This window comes from Dermacentor albipictus, unplaced genomic scaffold, assembly GCF_038994185.2.
Source record: "Dermacentor albipictus isolate Rhodes 1998 colony unplaced genomic scaffold, USDA_Dalb.pri_finalv2 scaffold_74, whole genome shotgun sequence".
Taxonomy (NCBI): domain Eukaryota; kingdom Metazoa; phylum Arthropoda; class Arachnida; order Ixodida; family Ixodidae; genus Dermacentor; species Dermacentor albipictus.
In genome coordinates, this window is record NW_027225628.1 from 114,493 (window position 1) to 133,645 (window position 19,153).

The following is a 19,153-nucleotide window of genomic DNA, read 5'->3' on the forward strand; positions in this document are numbered from 1 at the left end:
TTGTCCTCTTTTGACCAGGAATCTCATTAACCCTTTCTGTACTGCAGAAAGTGACACAAGTGCTACATTTCTGAGCAATATACACGAATGTGGCTTCATGATGACTGCATTAAGGGTTAAAGGCAAGTATGAAGTAGAAATGCAACTGTGGGTTGCTATTTGCAAATGTTTTCCACTGCTAGTGCTGCTACATGAGAAAGTTCAAATTTTAGCCAGCAGAAAGGACCCACACATAGGGCATAATTAAAAGCTCACACCAGTTTGGCGAAGTGCACTTGGAATGCTTGAAAGTATGCAAATGTTTTCTGCACTAATTAACATTTAGTTTGGCTACTGCAGTCAACACAGGGAATACGACATGCATATATTTTCTAACTTTAAGGGCCCATACCTGAAGGAGAAAGTGTGGGCACACAAAATACAAGAACAGAATGCCAGGTGCTTCATAACTGCTCTCCTAGTGCAAGATGGAATATCACACTTTTCTCCAAGTCTTTCAAGCTGCATCCATTTTGAATAAAAAGTAATGTTTTAGATACATCGACCATATCAGCCAAGGGTGCACAGTGTATCTTGGGTTGCATTTACATGTGTGCAACTATATGCTGCAAGCATTTTGCTGCAACATGGCACGCACAGGGCAACTCAAGAAATGGCAGGGCTTTCCTGGGAAACTATAAGGCCTTGAAAGGGATTGCACTACAACTAAACTTTAACATGATAGCATTAAGGGTCCCATGGAGGAAATCCAGTGTTGGCGTTGTCCATCAGAAAAAATCATCCCAAGTCATAACCAAGCAGGCCGTCCATGTGGTGAATGGGCATTACTAAACTAATAGAATTGCTCCGAGTAAAATGCATCAGAAAATTTGTAAAGTCCGACTTACACACAACCTCCAAACATGATAGCATGACACTGTTATTTTAATATATGAGAAGATAATTTGAATATACGAGAAAACAGTTTTGTTATGCGGAAACTCAAGCACAAACCCCCTTTTCCTTGCTTATGGGGGTACGAGCCATTGCTCTGCCCTGCATTGCTGCCAGGATCAGCTCATCATTGTTTTCCATCGCCGTGTCACAGAATATCCAGTGTCAGTGTCAACAGGGCCTGGAAGCTTAAGCGCCCTCCAAGCTTTTTCCTGTTGTACTGGAGAAACATACTACTAGTGGTGCTGAAATAACACGTCTAAACATGCGGCCTGTAGAACCACTGAGAAGTTTCAAGCTTGTGACAAGAACCACCAAAATGATAGGATGTGCATGAGATAAAATTAAATCAAAGTGGTGCTCCAATTTATCTCCAATTAACATCTCAACAACCTGCTTTCTCACAACTCAGCTTTTCTAACCTGAGTACATATACTGCCCCATCTGCTAGAAAGCACGTATATGTGCTGCATGGCTGCCATGAACACTGTACATGACCAGCCTGTCACAAGTTGTCAAATAGCAAGCATTAAATCTTCCACACACACTTATGACAAAAGGTCACACTGCTTAGTGCTGGAATATTGCACTGATATGCCAGCCTTACCATTGTGAAACAGTGTGCAGAACGAGCTCACAGTGTCATTTTTCACTCAACAATATTCAGCGCTGAATGTGTGGTCTTTTTTCCATCTTATGTTATACCACTAAGTACCTACCTACAGACTGATAGGAGCACCGTTTCCGCCCAAGCTGCCACTTACACCTGCCGTTATGCTCCGAATAAGGTACCAGTGCGAGATGCACATTTATGAAGCTGAATCAAGCGCCACATTAAACAGTCAAAATGAAATTTCAGGAGCAAAAGAGAAGACTCACTTGCAGCAAGGTTGGCATCAAGTTGTTTACACACTGTCTCAACTGGTGGCCAAAGTTCCGCGCTTGCCGACTGAGCAGACTCCGCCGAACCCGTGTAGGGTCTTCGCGGCCTTTCCATGGCTGTGCAAGTCCACACAAGCTGCAAGAAAACATCTCAATTATGTCAGCATTACGTTGTCGCTGCGCTTGCCAGTATTGCAGTCCTTGTGTATGGGACGAAAAAGAAAGAAGCATATTTTGCAAGCAAGCGGCGTGTGCAAGCAATGTGTATTGGAGGGCTAATTTGAAGCGAAGGCTTTTTCCCTGCACTGGGTGGCAGGCTTGCAGGTGCAAAGGTCCTGCCTAGCACACCACTGAACGCAGACTCGCTCTTGCGCAAAATTACAATTCTTTGCCTCATCCCCGAACATTGCGGGTGCGCGCTGTTTTGCACAGTGGGCTAGTCTCGGAGAATGCAGAGACCGAGGCGGAGCAGCCAAGTGTGGTTTAGAACGAAAGCGAATGCTGGTTTGTAAACGCGAAGTGTACCGGCGCCGATAAGCAGCGAAGAATAGCTTGGAACACGAGCAATTGAACCTGACCGTGTCATTTACAGGTTATAGAAATACCCTGAGAAAAATTTCGCGCAGGACGAGTTCGGTTCGGCGAGTAGTGCGTGCGACATACTCTGCTTCCTGCCGGTCGTGTCTGCGATGTCGGTCCGCCCAAAGTTTACGTTGAGCGAGGCGTATCTCGGTGAAAACGCGTCCGACTTCGCCGCGAGCTAAAGATGTTCAGGAATGGTGGCTGAACTAGAAACAGCGTTTCTCGCAAACACCACAGAAAGCTTCGCTTAAACGGCCTCCCACAGCGCATGGGTTCTGCTTAATTTTTCAGTACAAAGAAAAGTGGAAGTTGGGAACCGACAAGCACCACAACGGTTGCGCCTAGGGTTCGAGACCACTTACATTTATTAGGGCGACGGCAGTTTCAGCATGTTTCAGTATCACAGGCAACTTGTAAAAGGAACAACGACAGGAGAATTAGGAGTGGCGCCCTCTCGCGAGTGACGTCACGGCCAGGACGCCGCTCGCTCCGGCTCGCTTGGCTGCCGCGCGCGCTCGTTCCCTTCGTGTATGCTTTGGGCATGGGTGGCTCGAGCCGTACGTATTGAAGAATACGTCGGCTTCTTTCAGCTGCCATACCTTAACCACAGTTTCTTCTTCAAAAGCGTGTGAGTCGAGAAACTTTGCGGCTTGGATATCGCAAGCTAAGTAGCGTTAAAGGGGTCTACTAGGTTTTGCAATGCATATATGCGCCGTGTCTATCGGTAAATTTTGACTAAAAAAAGAATATCTGCAAATTCAACGCGCGAAGTTGTGTATGATGCTTCGCTAAACATTTAACATTCCTTTAGTATTTAGCTATGAGAGGCATTGCATTTTACGTGGAAGAAAAATTTGGTAACTGGCGTCAACATGTTATCTGATTTTAGAAAGACACTGCCCAGCGTTCGAAGCTCTCATCATGATTCCTATTACTCTGGTGTGTTGTTCTATTCAAATATGGTCATTCATTAATGCGCAAAAAAAATAGTTAGGCGCGCATTTCTTATGAAAAAGTTTGCTGCTACTTTCATCCCCCTCTGAAACAGGCCTCCAAAAAAACGAATTGCTCATGGCTGCTAACACGACGGCGCGTCATGTAGAGTATTTACATAGTTAATTCACAAACACCATAGTACCAATCACCTGAGAGAAAAGTTTCGTTGTTAAGATCGAGAGCTACTCAATTGAAAGTGATGAAATGTTTCATAGTGGCCCTCAGTAGCCTTTATCGACAATATGGCACACCCCTGATCACGTAACGGTAGCAATCGAATGTTCGTATGGCGAGGCACGCTATGTTCGCGAAACCCATCAGTTCACTACAACTTCGAATTAAACCATAAAGCATGTTTTTTACAGCGCCAACTGGAATGGCTAAAGTATTCTCGAGCTACTACACCGCAGCTTAGATTTCCTGTATACAAAAGGAAAATTCAAGCACCTTCTGTCTCACCATGTCTCGATCCAGCGTTATTCAATTATACAAACGGATAACTATTCGCTTCGTCGGTACATAAAAGAGAACCTTGCAGGCAAATTAAGTTTGCTCCAATTCAATCGCAAACATTAATAAAGAAAGCACCACAAGCCTTGCATATACTTTCACTTGATTTCTGACCCTCCACCGGGGGAATTTCGATATCTTCAATATGTCCCATACTACTAATCATTGACGCTTCGACTTCTTTCTGGCTGCAGCGATGCGGTCCAGCAGGCATACTTCACTAAAAAAATTGGGCCGAGCAGCCTGTGTCAGTTCGCCAAACAGATTCGTCATGTATGTTCCTCAAGCAGCAAGCACCAGTAAATTTCTCAAGTGAGTTTGATTTGATTTAATAATTTCCATTTACACACACACATGTACAGAGGAGTGGTAAGTGGAGGTGGATGAGGGAAAAAAGTCGCACAGACGCGGCTTGAGGTAACCTCACCCCCTTAGGTACAATATGGCTGCATGGGGTAACACATCAAGCGCCATATAAATTACATTTATATAGTGGCCACAAAACATTGCAGTTGTACAATATATGAAAGAACAGTGAAATATTTCCACAATAACAATGCAAAACACACGGCGGCATTGAAATAAATAAATGATATACACTAGGTAACATAGACAAAAAAAAAAGAGGAACATAACATACATTATTAATCATTAACAAACGCGCTCTAAAGAGGTGAGTTGAACGTGTAGCACGGAAAATTGAATATATATTGGTACATTCCTATTTGTGCTCTGTAATTAGCTGTAAGCCTTCATTAACTTTACTTCAAGTTTCCGCCGTTTAAAAAAAATGAACACGTGAAGAACCGCCTAATGTTGACAAGCAGTTACAGAAGCAAGTGAGGCGTGTAGAATCTAACCTCCAGTATTAGTTAAGTCCCCGTGCTACTGCCGAGCGTTTCTGTGAGGAAATGCGAAAATTCGATATTATACCATGAACTACTCGTCGTGAGCAAACCTGTTTTAGCGGAATAAAATCAACGTAACTGCTGTAGAAGTCATACATAGCCAGCTTTGTGACATACTTGTTGCACCGCGGCAGGTATGGTATCATAACTGGATTCCTATAGGCTATGCTCTTGCGATTGTCTATCCGCGTATGAAAAACCCGCAATGGGCTGGTCTGCGTAGCTTCGGCTGGCACTGTAGCGTTGCCTTCGAGAGCTGCATTGTTGTCTACGAAATGAGCTCTTTGAATAAATGTTCGCAAAGGAAGACGTCGTAATTATATATTTGAGACGACCACCATAAGTATACAAGCAGAGAGAACGAGGGCGAACAAACGAAAACACCGCAGAAAGCGCCCGGACAACGCCCGAACTGTAGCAGACGACAGGCGCGAGTCCGTACCCTGACGTCATGCGAGCGGCGCTCGCAGCGCTGCTCGTGTTCGTTCTCGGGGCTAATAGCATGTCGCAATAATAATGTCTGCAATGTCGGTTAAACAGCTTAAATCTCGTGCTTACCGTTTACGAAATGCCACGTGACCTGCAGAGCCAAGTTTGATTGGTCCCATTGGTCCCCTTTTTTTTTTTCTCCATGATTGGCCCCAGAGCTGTGTGAGATAACTCTGTCAAATATTAAAAAAAATATATGCTACAGGAACTGCAAGTCAACAGTTATCTAAAAGCCTCTAAATGAAAAGAAGTGGTGTCCAAATTCACCACCTAGCGACGAATCTCTCCGAGCAACAAAATTGTATCTCGAAGGCCATACTTTTTTTGACTGGGTTGACTGCATGCGGTGAAAGCGGTTGAGACTTCCTCGCTAAAGAAAGGAAAAGGATAGGGGGAGCATGGAGGAAAGAAATAAAATAGTAAAGGCTTTGACTATGCCTTGACGTAACGTTTTCGAAGCCGGAAATGCAGGCGCGTTGGTGTGCCATCTCCCTTAGCGCCTCCAATCAGCACGCCGGAGAAGTTAGGCGCGAGCTTTGAACTTACAGTGCTACGAGCTGACAGAACCGGCCGGAACTGCGCGCTGCTTACGCGCGTCAGAACAAAGCCTACGAAATTTCCGTAAGAGTTTTAGTGCAGCAGACGCACCCCTGGGCACGTTGAAGATGACGAAGACCCGCGCCGTGATTACTTGAGTGCGTCTGTTGCTGATTGACACTCGCTCTCACAGACCCAAAACATCTTTCAAGCTAGTACAAAACGCTCCGAAGCGAGCTCTTCTCGCGAACAACATGTTCTTCGAGAAAGACACGGGCCCAAAAAACTACGAAGGTGTGTTCCAGGGAGAGTGGCCGACTTCGTGCCCTCAACGCACGCCCACATTGCCACGGACACAACGGACAAGCTCCGCCGGTCTTGCACTGACGCTGTTGGCAACCGCCTGCTTTGCAGTGTTGCTGCCCTCCACTGTTCAAGCACAACATCTGCAGGCTTGGAGTGACGCCTGTCACCAGCAAAAGATAACGAGAGCGAGCGGGGCTATACTAATCCAGGTACAACCAAATTAGGAAGGCCCACAAAGCTTCAACAAGACACTCCCTCACCAGATCAGGAATTGGCCACCCTGGTGCAGTATTCGGCCACCCCCTCCCACATCATCATCATCATCATCATCAGCCTGGTTACGCCCACTGCAGGGCAAAGGCCTCTCCCATACTTCTCCAACAACCCCGGTCATGTACTAATTGTGGCCATGCCGTCCCTGCAAACTTCTTAATCTCATCCGCCCACCTAACTTTCTGCCGCCCCCTGCTACGCTTCCCTTCCCTTGGGATTCAGTCCGTAACCCTTAATGACCATCGGTTATCCTCCCTCCTCATTACATGTCCTGCCCATGCCCATTTCTTTTTCTTGATTTCAACTAAGATGTCTTTAACTCGCGTTTGTTCCCTCACCCAATCTGCTCTTTTCTTATCCCACATGGCTCACTCAATTACCCAATAGCCCTCAGTCCCCAGCAGCTGCGGAGCACCTGACCAAGGCGGCGGTCAGACGTGTAACGCAGCAGAGGGTGCTAAGAATCTCTGGGTCCGGACAGGCCGCCACTGGAAACTGACCCTTAATTGCAACTTTTAACACCCGAACTCTCCCAAGTGAGACCAGCTTAGCAGGACTCTTTGAGGAATTATCAGACATTGTTTGGGATATCATCGGCCTTAGCGAGATTAGAACTGGTGAGGCTTATACATTGCTGAATAACGGACATGTCCTCTGCTATAGAGGTCGCCTAGATAAGAAGCAATACGGGGTAGGATTCCTAATCCATAAGAACAAAGCGGGCAACATTGACGAATTCTACAGCAATAATGAGAGGGTAGCTGTAGTCGTAATCAAACTTAATAAAAGGTATAGATTAAAGGTAGTACGAGCCTGCGTTTAAACATGCAATCACGATGATGAGGAAGTAGATCAGTTTTATAAAGATGTTGAATTAACGATTAGAAAAGTGCAAACTCAGTATACTGTAGTAATGGGCGACTTCAATGCAAAAGTGGGGGAAAAGCAGGCTGGTGAACAAGCACTTGGCAACCATGGCGTCGAATTTAAGAACGCTAGAGCAGAGATGCTGGTAGAATTCGCAGAAAGGAATAAGCTTCGAATAATGAACACCTTTTTCAGGAAGTGTAGCAACAGAAAGTGGACCTGGAAAAGCCTTAATGGTGAAACAAGAAATGAAATTGACTTCGTACTTTCTGCCTGTCCCAGCAGAGTGCAGGATGTAGAAGTGATATGTAGGGTAAAGTGCAGTGATCATAGGTTAGTGAGGGCTAGAATTCACCTAAATTCGAAGAGAGAAAGAGCAAAATTGGTCACGAAGAAACAGGTCAACCTAGAGGTAGTAAGGGTAAAAGCAGACAAAGTCAGGCTGGTACTTGCAAACAAATATGCAGCCTTAGAACAGAGAGATGATGAAGACATAGATCTAATGAATGAAACAGTAACTAGGTAGGCGTCAGAGGCAGTAATTGAAATGGGAGGCAAGGCACCAAGGCAACCAGTAGGCAAGCTCACCCAAGTAACAAAGGACCTAATAAAGAAACGACAAAAATGATAGTGTCCAACTCAAGAGATAGGATAGAATTCGCAGAACTGTCAAAACTGATCGATAAGGCGAGAATAAGGGATATTAGAAACTATAACGTGAAAAAGACTGAAGGAGCCGTAAAAAATGGAGCAGCCTGAAATCAGTGAGAAAGAAAGTTGGCATAGGACAAACCAAGGTGTATGCACTGAAAGCTAAGCAGGGTAATACCATAAGCAATCTCGAAGATATAGTAAAAGCAGCGGAAGAATTCTATACTGACCTGTACAGTACCCAGAGGAATCAGGATACCTTAATTAGAAACAGTAATGAACAGGAGAAAGGAACTCCTCCAATAACTAGCGATGAGGTCAGAAGGGCGTTGCAAGACATGAAACGAGGAAGAGCGGCAGGAGAAGATGGAATAACAGTCGATTTAATCAAAGATGGAGGAGACATAATGCTTGAAAAACTGGCGGCTCCTTATACGAAGTGTCTATCGAGTGCAAAGGTCCAAGAAAACTGGAAGAATGCAAACATTATACTAATCCACAAAAAGGGAGGCGTTAAAGAATTGAAAAATTATAGGCCCATTAGATTACTACCAGCATTATATAAAATATTTACCAAAATATTCTCCAATAGAATAAGTGAAACACTAAACTTTAGTCAACCAAGGGAACAGGCGGGCTTCAGGAAGGGATACTCTACAATGGATCCCATCAATCTCATTAATCAGGTTACCGAGAAATCCGCAGAGTATAAGAAGCATTTCTATATGGTTTTCATAGATTACGAAAAGGCATTTGATTCAGTAGATATACCAACAGTCATAGCGGCATTACGTAATCAAGGAGTACAGAACGCTTACGTAAATACCTTGGAAAATATCTACAGAGGTTCTACAGCTACCTTAGTTCTACACAAGAAAAGCAGGAAGATACCTATAAATAAAGGGGTCAGACAGGGAGACACAGTCTCTCCAATGGTACTCGTTGCGTGCTTAGAAGAAGTATTCAAGCCATTAAACTGGGAAGGCTTAGGAGTAAAGATCGACGGCGAATATCTCAGCAACTTTCGGTTTGCCAATGACATTATTCTATTCAGCAACAATGCAGACGAGTTACAACAAATGATTGAGGACCTTAACAGAGAGAGTGTAAGAGTGGGGTTGAAGATGGAAACAAAACGAGAATTCTGTAACGTTTACAACTTCACTGGGAACTAACTAATTACGATAAGTAAACGTAACTCGGCGTAATCATAGAGTAGTTTTAGCGGCCATTATAAGTATAATTATTTCTGAGATATCTACACTAGGTTGAGAGCTATAGAGCATTCTGGAGAAAGACGAACATTTTTTCGTGTCGACGCGACACGCGTAGACGGATGGTCATCGACCACCGCCGGAGGGCAGCTCTATACAGCATGGCTGTAAAAAAACATCACCGACAATTCCTATACTCCTTAACGCTAAATGTGAGCGCAGCTCTATAAGTGTTTTCGTTTCGCGATATACAGGCTGGCGCCGACAATCTATCTCGTGCGGCACGTTGCTGTTTACTTTACTGTTTTTAATTTATATAAATGACATCGTTAAAACCATAACTCCTGGTGTGCAAATTAGACTGTTTGCCGATGATTGTATTTTGTACAGTGACATAACTTGTCAGAATTATCAGACTGTCCTCGAAAAGAAATTAAATAACATATTAAAGTGGTGTAATGAATGGGGTATGTTTATTAACGCTGATAAATCCGTATTTCTTCGTGTTACTCGTAAAAAAAGCCCACTAACTTTTTCTTATACGCTAGGTTCTTCAGCTCTGCGTGAAACACACAATTACAATTACTTAGGTGTTACTTTGACTTCCACATTGTCATGGAACATGCACATTAATGATATTTGTTGTTCTGCTTTCCGCAAACTCTGTTTCCTAAGACACAAACTGAAAAATGCCCCTCCTAATGTGAAATTACTGTGTGATTTTACATTTATTAGACGAATCATGCATGTATATCATGCATGTATATCATGCATGCATATCATGTATGTATGTATGTATGTATGCATGCATGCATGCATGCATGCATGCATGCATGTATGTATGTATGTATGTATGTATGTATGTATGTATGTATGTATGTATGTATGTATGTATGTATGTATGTATGTATGTATGTATGTATGCATGTATGCATGCATGTATGCATGCATGTATGTATGTATGCATGTATGCATGTATGTATGCATGCATGCATGTATGTATGTATGTATGTATGTATGTATGTATGTATGTATGTATGTATGTATGTATGTATGTATGTATGTATGTATGTATGTATGTATGTATGTATGTATGTATATCATGGGATCCTTGCACTAAATCAAATATCGTGCGTCTTGAACGAATACAAAGAAAGGCAGTCAGGTTTATATTTAATAAATTCGCAAGACTGGACTCTCCCTCTAAAATTATGACAGAAAACTCCATACCTACTCCTGAATCGCGCCGAAAGCTGCTCAGACTTGGATTCCTTTCCCTTCTTCTCAACAACAGGCTTGAAATTAAACCTTTGACTTATATAACGCCTGCAATAACATGGCAAACAAGACAGCATCATCCGGATTCACTAACACCCTATTATGCTCGAACTGACACGTTTAAATTTTCTTTTTTTCCCAGAACAGTATCAGACTGGAACGACAGTTTACAGACACAGTGTGACAAAAATTTGTATAAATTTGTATTTGTTTGTTCTTAATTTGTTCTCTTTTGTTTGTATACGTTCTATTGCCCCTCTGCTTGGACCGAAAGGTCTGCAGTGTGTACTAAATAAATAAATAAAATAAACAGAGTCACGACTCACCCGACATAAACATTCACTATCATTAAACGAACACCCATTTCATACGGAAAGCCATAAGCACTCGTTTTTCCCTTTAATGACGCGTGAATGGAATAAGCTGGGCCCTAGTATTACAAACAGCCCATCGTTAATTACTTTTTTTGAAATTAGCCGAAAATGAATTGAGTGCTTGACAATTATGACGTACCTGTGTCACCATTTATTTTTGTGCCATTTTATTTGATTATATTGTGTACATAATCACTATTTCTTTAACGACACCTTAAACGTATCTTATGGATTACTACCTCTTGTGTATACCTCAGTGTTATAACTTGTATTACTTGCCATTACTGAGTACTATTGTTTATTTATGCAAATTGTTTACTTCTTTTCCTGTTGTAATTATTGCTTACCACCACTGGTATTTCACAGACTACCTCATTACCCCTTGTTACTCTTAAATTTAATGCTATGTGTTATTGTGTAATTTATGCCTACCATTTTGTTCACCTTTGTAAATTTTCTACCTTTTTGATTACCTCTTGTTTTTTTTTCGTAACATTATCACAGTGTACTACGTCACTTTTCTGCCTATTACATTGTCTGCCTCTGCTAAATGCATGTCTAGTATGTGTAATCTTAATATTGCGCTATTATTGTTACATTGCAAGGTAACTATGTATGCCCTTCCCGTTATGATCCCCGATGGGATCGACAGTATGAATAAATAAAGTGCGGCACGACCGCTTCGCTACGCGCCACACTTGTTCACATGCAAGCGACAGCGCGACGGTTGTCGCGGCGGCTGAGCGGCACCACGGCGCAGCTTCGCTTCACATGCTTCGTTTTGGCGCGACGCTTTACACGACGCTAAGAAAGGAATCCTCGGGTATCTTTCAACTTGTGTACTCTTTGGGGTATATCGCTGCATACGCACCGGTAAAAGCGGGTATAGGTAGCAAGCAGCGCCAAAATTTGCTTGGATTTGCTTGTTTTTTTTTCTATCTGCAAGCGAAGATTCCAAGTAGATATATTCCAAGATTCTGCTGTGCGAAATTCGATTACACCACCAAAGGTGGGAAGATGACTGCCGCTGCTCTTTGACCCCACCATGCACGAAAACGGTATTTACATCATTTGAAAGCTAGAATAAGGCAATACGCTAAAGCTCAAACATGTGGTGCCTGAGATGGCTATTTGAATAGAGACCTTGAATTAACACAGGAATCTGACACTATATAACGTTTCTCTAGAGAGCACACAGGGATGGCAGAGATGCCAAATTCAACACCTGAAACTGAACGAATTTTACTCTATGGCACAGTTACCTTCAACAGAGTCTGTAGGGGCGCGGGACTATCAGATCATTGACTATGATATGATATGACCTATGATAGGCTTGAATTCCACTCGCGCACGAATACAAACCAGTTGGGTCCCTTCGAATATTATTTGGCAGACATTCCTCTTCCACCTTCAAAAGCTCTTTGAGTCGCTCCATTCGAGTGACAGTGAAGAAACAAAACACTGCGAAAAATTGAAGAATCTGACTTTATTGGTGAAATTGTGCCCAGGAAGACAGGCAAAACTCGCAGCAGCGTGCACAATGAGCGACACTAATTCTGCGAGTGAAGTCTCAACTATTTACACACGTATCTTGGTACATGGCAGAGTAATCACACGGTGTTCGTGTACTCGGAAATGTAGAACAGGTTCCGCGTAGCACTAGTAATATGATTAGACAAGACTCGCTATAAAATAGACCAGTAAAAATTTTCTGATGCTGTAGACGTGTCATTCGCTGAGCAACCAGTCATAACAGTGATAACACGGTGAATGACAGTACATAAGATAAAAGACGACTAAAACAATGTATGTTCAACGGTAAATTGAAGGGTGTTAAAAAAGGTACACGTGGTTTAATCATGCTCATGAGGAGCAAGGCACATGGTCTCATCTTCTCTTAACATCATGTGCAGTATCAGAGCTATAATGTTTTTGGTAGTATGCAAGGAATGTTCTTGAACTAACTGAAACTCCGGCGAGGTAACCGACTCACCACCACCCTTCTGTCGCAATATGCACCAGTCCTGCTGTAATGTAATGTATTCCCATGATCTAGCGTTTGAAATGTCTTTCTAAGGACAAGTCCAGCAGCAGTGAGGGAAAATGACTACAACCATTACGATACAGATTCCAACATGTTTTTCGAAATTATACACGTGCGGGAACACCATGTGCAAGTCGTACAGTTCCAGGACAAGGCTAATAAGGCAGTAGCACTGTACACGGCATGGGAAAACTGATAAAACAGCATGGGCTGGTGTATCAAGATGCAGCAGTAGCGAGTGAAAATTGCTTACGAGTTCGCACATCGTAAGAGCATGTATTTCCCAGATGCCGTCAGTATGCATACGTGCAATTAGCAAACACCGATTTCCTCAATTGCAGTAACTTAATGTAGCAAGCATCAAGAAACACGTGTGGCTATGAAATTAGAATTGTTGAATAATGCACGTAGATGCTGATCATCAGTGTACTTTGTATGTTCGCTTCTATTTTGTATAAGCAAGCCTACTTGACCGGCGCATGAGGCCACGTGTACACGGTCGTCGTCTAACATGCCTTTTATGCATGTTATATTTTTAAGCAAAGCTGCCCAAATATATGACAAACGCCAAATAAATGGAGGCTCTATCTACAATGATCACAGAAAGTAAGAGCAGATTTGAGTGGTACACGGCCCCAGGTCTAGCTCCGATAGTGATCGTCTGCATGGTGCGGAGCCAGTGCACCGGCAGGCGTCATTGATAAACGTATTAAAAACATGTCTAGGTATTTAAAATAGTTAAAATCGTCTTAAAATCGTTTTAAGCTGCCCGCAGGCAGGGCAAGCATTAAATAGTGGCAATCCATTGTTGAAGAACATTTATGCAACGTCGCCTTCAGCTGGAATTAGCTCCTGACGAAGTCTCTTGCACGTGCCAGCACCCACACTGCACAGAGAAGGCAAACTTGCAATTCAAAAACAGAATAAAAACGAAATGTCCATAACACTAATATTTTAAGTATCCGGATCTCAATGTTGACGTCAAATGCCAGAAAACAAAATCGACCTACAGTTTATTGCATGTAATGATAAAGACGAATAAAAAATTACTTGTGGAACTTTTCTGCGCGCAACAAAGGACGAGTTGGTGAACGAAGCACCGAGATAATACCTAGTCTACACTTGATGCAAGATTACACTGTTGTGTTCGGCGATGTTATATTTTTTGTTAATTCCATTCTTAGCTTCACACCACTTGATACCACCGAGTGAAATTAGTGGGCCTATACAAAAACTGCTGAAACGGGGATATAAACACATTCTATTGAACTAAACGCCGAAGTTCTCAGGGTATATCCTTTGTTATTGAATATAAACAACTACCATCTTGTGGCAGCCTGTTAAACAAGTACGTGTAAGGGACTATATTCCTTGCTGTAACACCAACTGTTTATCTTTTCCTGGTGACCGCTTTTTACCGGCTAACAAATGTTAAACGTTATCACTCGGTGCAAGATGCGCCTGCATGCATCAGAACATTTGATTCTTGTAGTCGAGAATATCTTGTCTGTGTTGTCACCGAGCTTTTTGCAATATTGTGTGCGTGGCAGGAGGAGTGCTGTACATTCTAGAACGTGTGCGGGCACTAGCGATTACAATAGCGATTACAATAGCGATTACACTAGAACGTTCAATTACAAATGTATAAATAGCCGACCAACGCGTCTGACCTGAACATCAGATTTCGCCCATCCCCGACGGTGCTCGCCGCTATCATGGTGCTTTGAGTGTCACTTGCTTTTTCTGGGCACAGGTTCGCCCTACAAAGAAGTGCTTTTGTTACTCAGTTTTCATTACAGTGTTTCTCACCGTACCGATAATGTGACAATATTTCTGCACTTGACCGAGCGAGTTTCTGAAATGTTCAGCCTCGGAAGCTGATTGCACAAAACGTTTGCCAAGTGGGAGGTAGACAATATTTTTGCTGGATGTATTCTGTCGGAATACATATTTCTCTCGCTTGAGCATCTCATTCCGCGACAACCGGCTAGTAGGTTGAAGATGAGCGATGAGCACATACGTGAACAGGAAAAAATTTGTGGGGCAGGAAAATGAAGGAACCATGGGGTGGGAAAATATTAGAAATATGAAATAGGAATATACATAATTCGATAATTCGCATTCCGAAATTGTTGAGGACTGATGGACAACAACAGTTTCAGTCAACCGGGAGAAAGGCCAACGCAAACGGAGTTTCATCCTAGTAGAACCATCGCAGCAGAAAACAGTGATACGCAGACGCACATGTTCCGGAGTGGAAGGCTTGAGTGGATCACTTCTGCACAATACTTGCAGTCGTTGATAACCGCGTCCCAGCTTAGGAAGCCAGCTAATTTGTCACACTTTAGGCAAATTTATTATTTGGCCAATCTCAATATGTTTATTATCCTTAACTAGTATTAATAGTAACATTGGAGATGGTTTTTTAATAAGGAACTGTACTGTCTGCGCGTGGCGACGCGCTGTAATATTCGAATTGCTGTCATTCATAGTGCATCAAGTACGTTTTTTACTTTGTTATTTACAAGCGTCTGAGTTCACCTGACATCCGTTACTTAATGGTATTAGATATATCGAATAACGCTAATTAGACTTTCGTTGCCAATGGACTATATAAAAATGTATATTTCGTTATGTTTAGAAGTTATGCATATACATTATTTCATCCAATAATGAAAGTTCGCTTTTATAAAATATTCGTATTTGATAAGAAGATTTCACTGTTCTAACACCGATAACAGCGAAGCCGAAGACAGTGTTTCAATGACATCCTTATTAGGAATGCCACAACCTTGTCTAATGCTACCACTTCACTCCTGTTAGTGAGAACATGCAGAATAGGTATGGCACTCCAGCCAAAATTTGAGTAGCTTCACTACTGTACTGTGTATCCCGCCCCCATCCCATGCCCATGACTGTCAGAATAGTCACTGTTAAGCATTGCCTTGTATTCCATAGCTCATATTCTGTCACCCAAGCACAGACAGTGTCATTTGCCAAAATTGTAGCCATCTGCAGCTGCAGGGACACAGACGAAAGTTATGAGAGGCACCTATACTGTGTGTAAAGCGCAGGTTCGAATTACTGAGAACCTCTACAGCTATTTTACTACATAGAACTTGTTTAGAACTTACCGCTTAGTGTCTGAAATCATTGAAATTTCGGACGAAAAGAAGTAGGAACTCTACTGCTATAAATATTGACCTACTGAACGAACGCTGAGCCCATACTGCTGAGCAACCAGCAAAGAGTGCAGGGCAGAGGAGCCTTAACACATGCAGAAGTCGATGCGAAGCGCACACTGACCATGTGTTCAGTCACATTTTGTGCAACCGCCTGTTTGCGCAGCTCTTCCTTGAGTTCAGCGACTTCTCGCTCCGCTGCCTCGAGGCGCCTCCGCAGGTCCATGGTGGAGTCTCGCTCGGCCTAAGGAAGGACAACAGGAACAGTAGATGGCAAAGTAACATTGTAGTATCCTGTACAGCCGCTACTTACGAGCTGAACCGAACTCTTTATCCTTGTCAGGCACCAAGTAATACTGTCCATGAAAATTTTAGTGATCACAGTTATTGAACCTTCATAGTCATGGGAAGCGTACAGCTTCAAAGTGGAATAATTTGTTATTCATCACCGAGTTGTCAGGTGCACAGAATATGGACTCCATGAAAGAACTCAACAAAGGAACGTCAGATATGAGAACATCAACTATTTCATACTTATAATACATGAAAAGCACCTATCAACCAATTTGAAAGGCATGCTTGGCTTGAAAAAAAAAAAAAACTAATGGAACGCATGAAACTCATGAGTCCGAACAGCCAGATGTCTATCTGCCAGCTCGTTTTACTGAAACACTACACATATTAGAACTTGCAGTACGTACAAGTTTCATCAGATGTGGTTCAAAATGTATGCGAGACAGTTTAGATGTTTTCATCGGTCTTTTTGCCCATCTTAGCTTGCACAACTCGCACAGAATGCCTGGAAGAGAAACTAATACCCCTGTTACACGGACGCGGCTAAAGTCCTTTTAACTCCCTTCAACCAAGGACGTCTTTACCTCGAGGGAGATGCATGCCCTGTCACACGGCAGTCCTTTAGCAAAGGAAGTTTGCCATTAACAACACTTTAATAGCTCCTGTGTAAGCCATTAACAAAGATTTTTGGGAGCCATTAATAGCAACTTCCGGAGTTGCGTAATTATGATCATCCAGTCATATTCCTAATGATAGTCGATACATGTGGTGTTGCTGGAGTTTTCAACAGTCACTCAGCACAGCTAAGCCCTTTGCCTTAACATAGGAAGGATGGGAGGGCGACTCCCCTCCACAAACCTGGTAACAAACTTTCCCTTAGACACGTGTTGCAAACTGCTGGAGTACATTTTATTCAAAAGCCTCGTTGACTTTCTTGGAGGTAACATTTTCCGCCTGCACATCATGGCATTAGGAAATTCTACCCATGCAAAACGCAACTCGTATGTTTCACTGATCAGTTGCATATAATTCTTTATCGTTATTAATGCACTGACTGCATTTCTTTATATTTCTCACAATCATTCCATAAACGTTACAACATTCTCATCGACAAACTAAGCTAATGAATAATGATGCTAATCTTTTAAAAATGGACCAAATGTATGATTATTCGCTCAGAATACGTAACTGCTAATGGCTACCATTCCCCGATGTGATCTTTTGCCTCCGGAGTGCTCCAAAAATCGGTTCTGGGTACTTTTCTGAAATAAATGTCAGCAAGTGTAAAAATATGCATGAATCTAGGACACCTAACTCCTCTGAAGTATGCTATTCGAAGAACCTTTCTTTACAACAGGTAAATTTGTAAATACTTGGGAATTCATGTCACGTTCAACCTCACCTGGGCAACCTACATTAATAGTAGGCCATGCTAACCGTGCTCTTGGTTGCTTCAGCCGAAACAGTCTTAATACTCCAGACTCCTTAATTTTGTTTTATAAAACGTTTGCACGCCCGAAATAGGATATGCTGCATCAGTCTGGCACCCTAATTACATAAAGTTACATATTTTCATTAGTTCAGAAAAGTCGCAGTTTTGCCCGAAAGGCGAAGCAGCGATTGCGACAGCAAATCAGTAAACAACTACGCGACGTAAGGGTAGTTTTATCGGTGGTAAAAACTTCGAAACGTTCACTTACTATTTGAATTAATAAGCACGGTGTCAGCGCGCTCAAGGACGAGCCATGCAATGTATGCACTTGTTGGGGGAGTCGAAGTGCCAACATTTGTATGACACCAGATTCGTCAGTGCGCTAGAGCTACCTTGGACATTTAAACAATGCAAAGAGCTGTGCAGAATACAAGGTATGATTACCTGGCGGTAGAGCTCAAGCCGTGTGATCTCGCAGGCATTGCGGACGCGAATTGCCATCTCCTGGTCAGCGCTATCGCGCTGCTTGCACAGCTCCTGCTCCAACTGTTTCACCAGGCCCTTGTAGTCATTGACTTGGGCTTCGTTTGCGGCAGCCATCTTCTGCGCCCACCTGCAAAGCGTTTGTACAATGGCAGATCAGTAAGCGACATCTCGTGTGAGCAAACTTCATTATATCAAAATCAGACAGTAACCACTTGCTGCATGGTGTATCGCATAATACACGGAGCTGCTGCAAACTTAATAAAACCCAAAAGAAAGAGTATTGCAATTATCGCTAATATGTACCATGTATATATACAGGGAAAATAATTTCAGGTAATTTTTATTCTTTATTAATGTACAGCTCGAGCTCATTGCACAACAAGGGACACGTTCCCTAGTAAACACTATATTTTTACGATCTTTATATTAAATCAACACGCGAAAAATACCAGCGAGTTAGCCTTTTGTCAGCCTACTGTATTGTTGTGAACAATAAAAGGTGGTCGGGTTGTTTTGTATGGTAGACATTAATTGCTGTAACATACAGGACACAGCATGTACTTGTAACTTACTTTATGAAGGGGAACACCCATTTGCGATATCGCAAGAGAACGAATTCTGCGGCATAATGTTTTTTTTTACAATTAAAACGTTTATTAGCACTGTTATTGTCATAGATTTGTATGGAAATGAAAATCCTGGCAATGTAACGATAAAAAAAATTAAGCCTGCTTTGTTACAAGAGATAATGAAAACAGCAGCCCAAGAAGTCAGAGGAAAAGAGACTTCTCTGGCTTGCGCTGGTCTCCTAAGGGCTAAGCAAAAAGCAAGGGATAGCATGAAGCGTTCTAAAGGTGCCGGTCCAGATATTTGGGCTGCTAATGTTCTTTTCTTGAAAATGGCGGATATATTCTT

General features: G+C 42.6%; 2 protein-coding genes across 3 annotated transcripts in view; both read right to left on the minus strand.

The window, feature by feature from the left end:
• Nucleotides 1-2,881, minus strand: part of LOC139053117 (kinesin-like protein KIF20A) — a 68,502-nt gene extending 65,621 nt beyond the window's left edge. The window contains exons 1-2 of one of the 2 annotated variants that reach the window (XM_070530275.1): nucleotides 2,760-2,881; nucleotides 1,813-1,951 (exon numbers count right to left, since the gene is read on the minus strand). In XM_070530275.1, coding sequence (XP_070386376.1) covers nucleotides 1,813-1,930 — 118 coding nt within the window. In that variant the 5' untranslated portion in view covers nucleotides 1,931-1,951; nucleotides 2,760-2,881. Of the gene's footprint in view, nucleotides 1-1,812; nucleotides 1,952-2,478; nucleotides 2,730-2,759 lie in introns of those variants that run through there. The other variant, XM_070530277.1, reaches the window with a different exon arrangement.
• A 9,387-nt stretch (nucleotides 2,882-12,268) lies between these two features.
• The window catches only part of LOC135915206 (kinesin-like protein KIF20B), a 34,280-nt gene continuing 27,395 nt past the window's right edge, over nucleotides 12,269-19,153 (minus strand). The window contains exons 8-10 of the mRNA XM_070530272.1: nucleotides 18,197-18,365; nucleotides 16,151-16,270; nucleotides 12,269-13,730 (exon numbers count right to left, since the gene is read on the minus strand). Coding sequence (XP_070386373.1) covers nucleotides 13,680-13,730; nucleotides 16,151-16,270; nucleotides 18,197-18,365 — 340 coding nt within the window. The 3' untranslated portion in view covers nucleotides 12,269-13,679. The remainder of the gene's footprint in view (nucleotides 13,731-16,150; nucleotides 16,271-18,196; nucleotides 18,366-19,153) is intronic.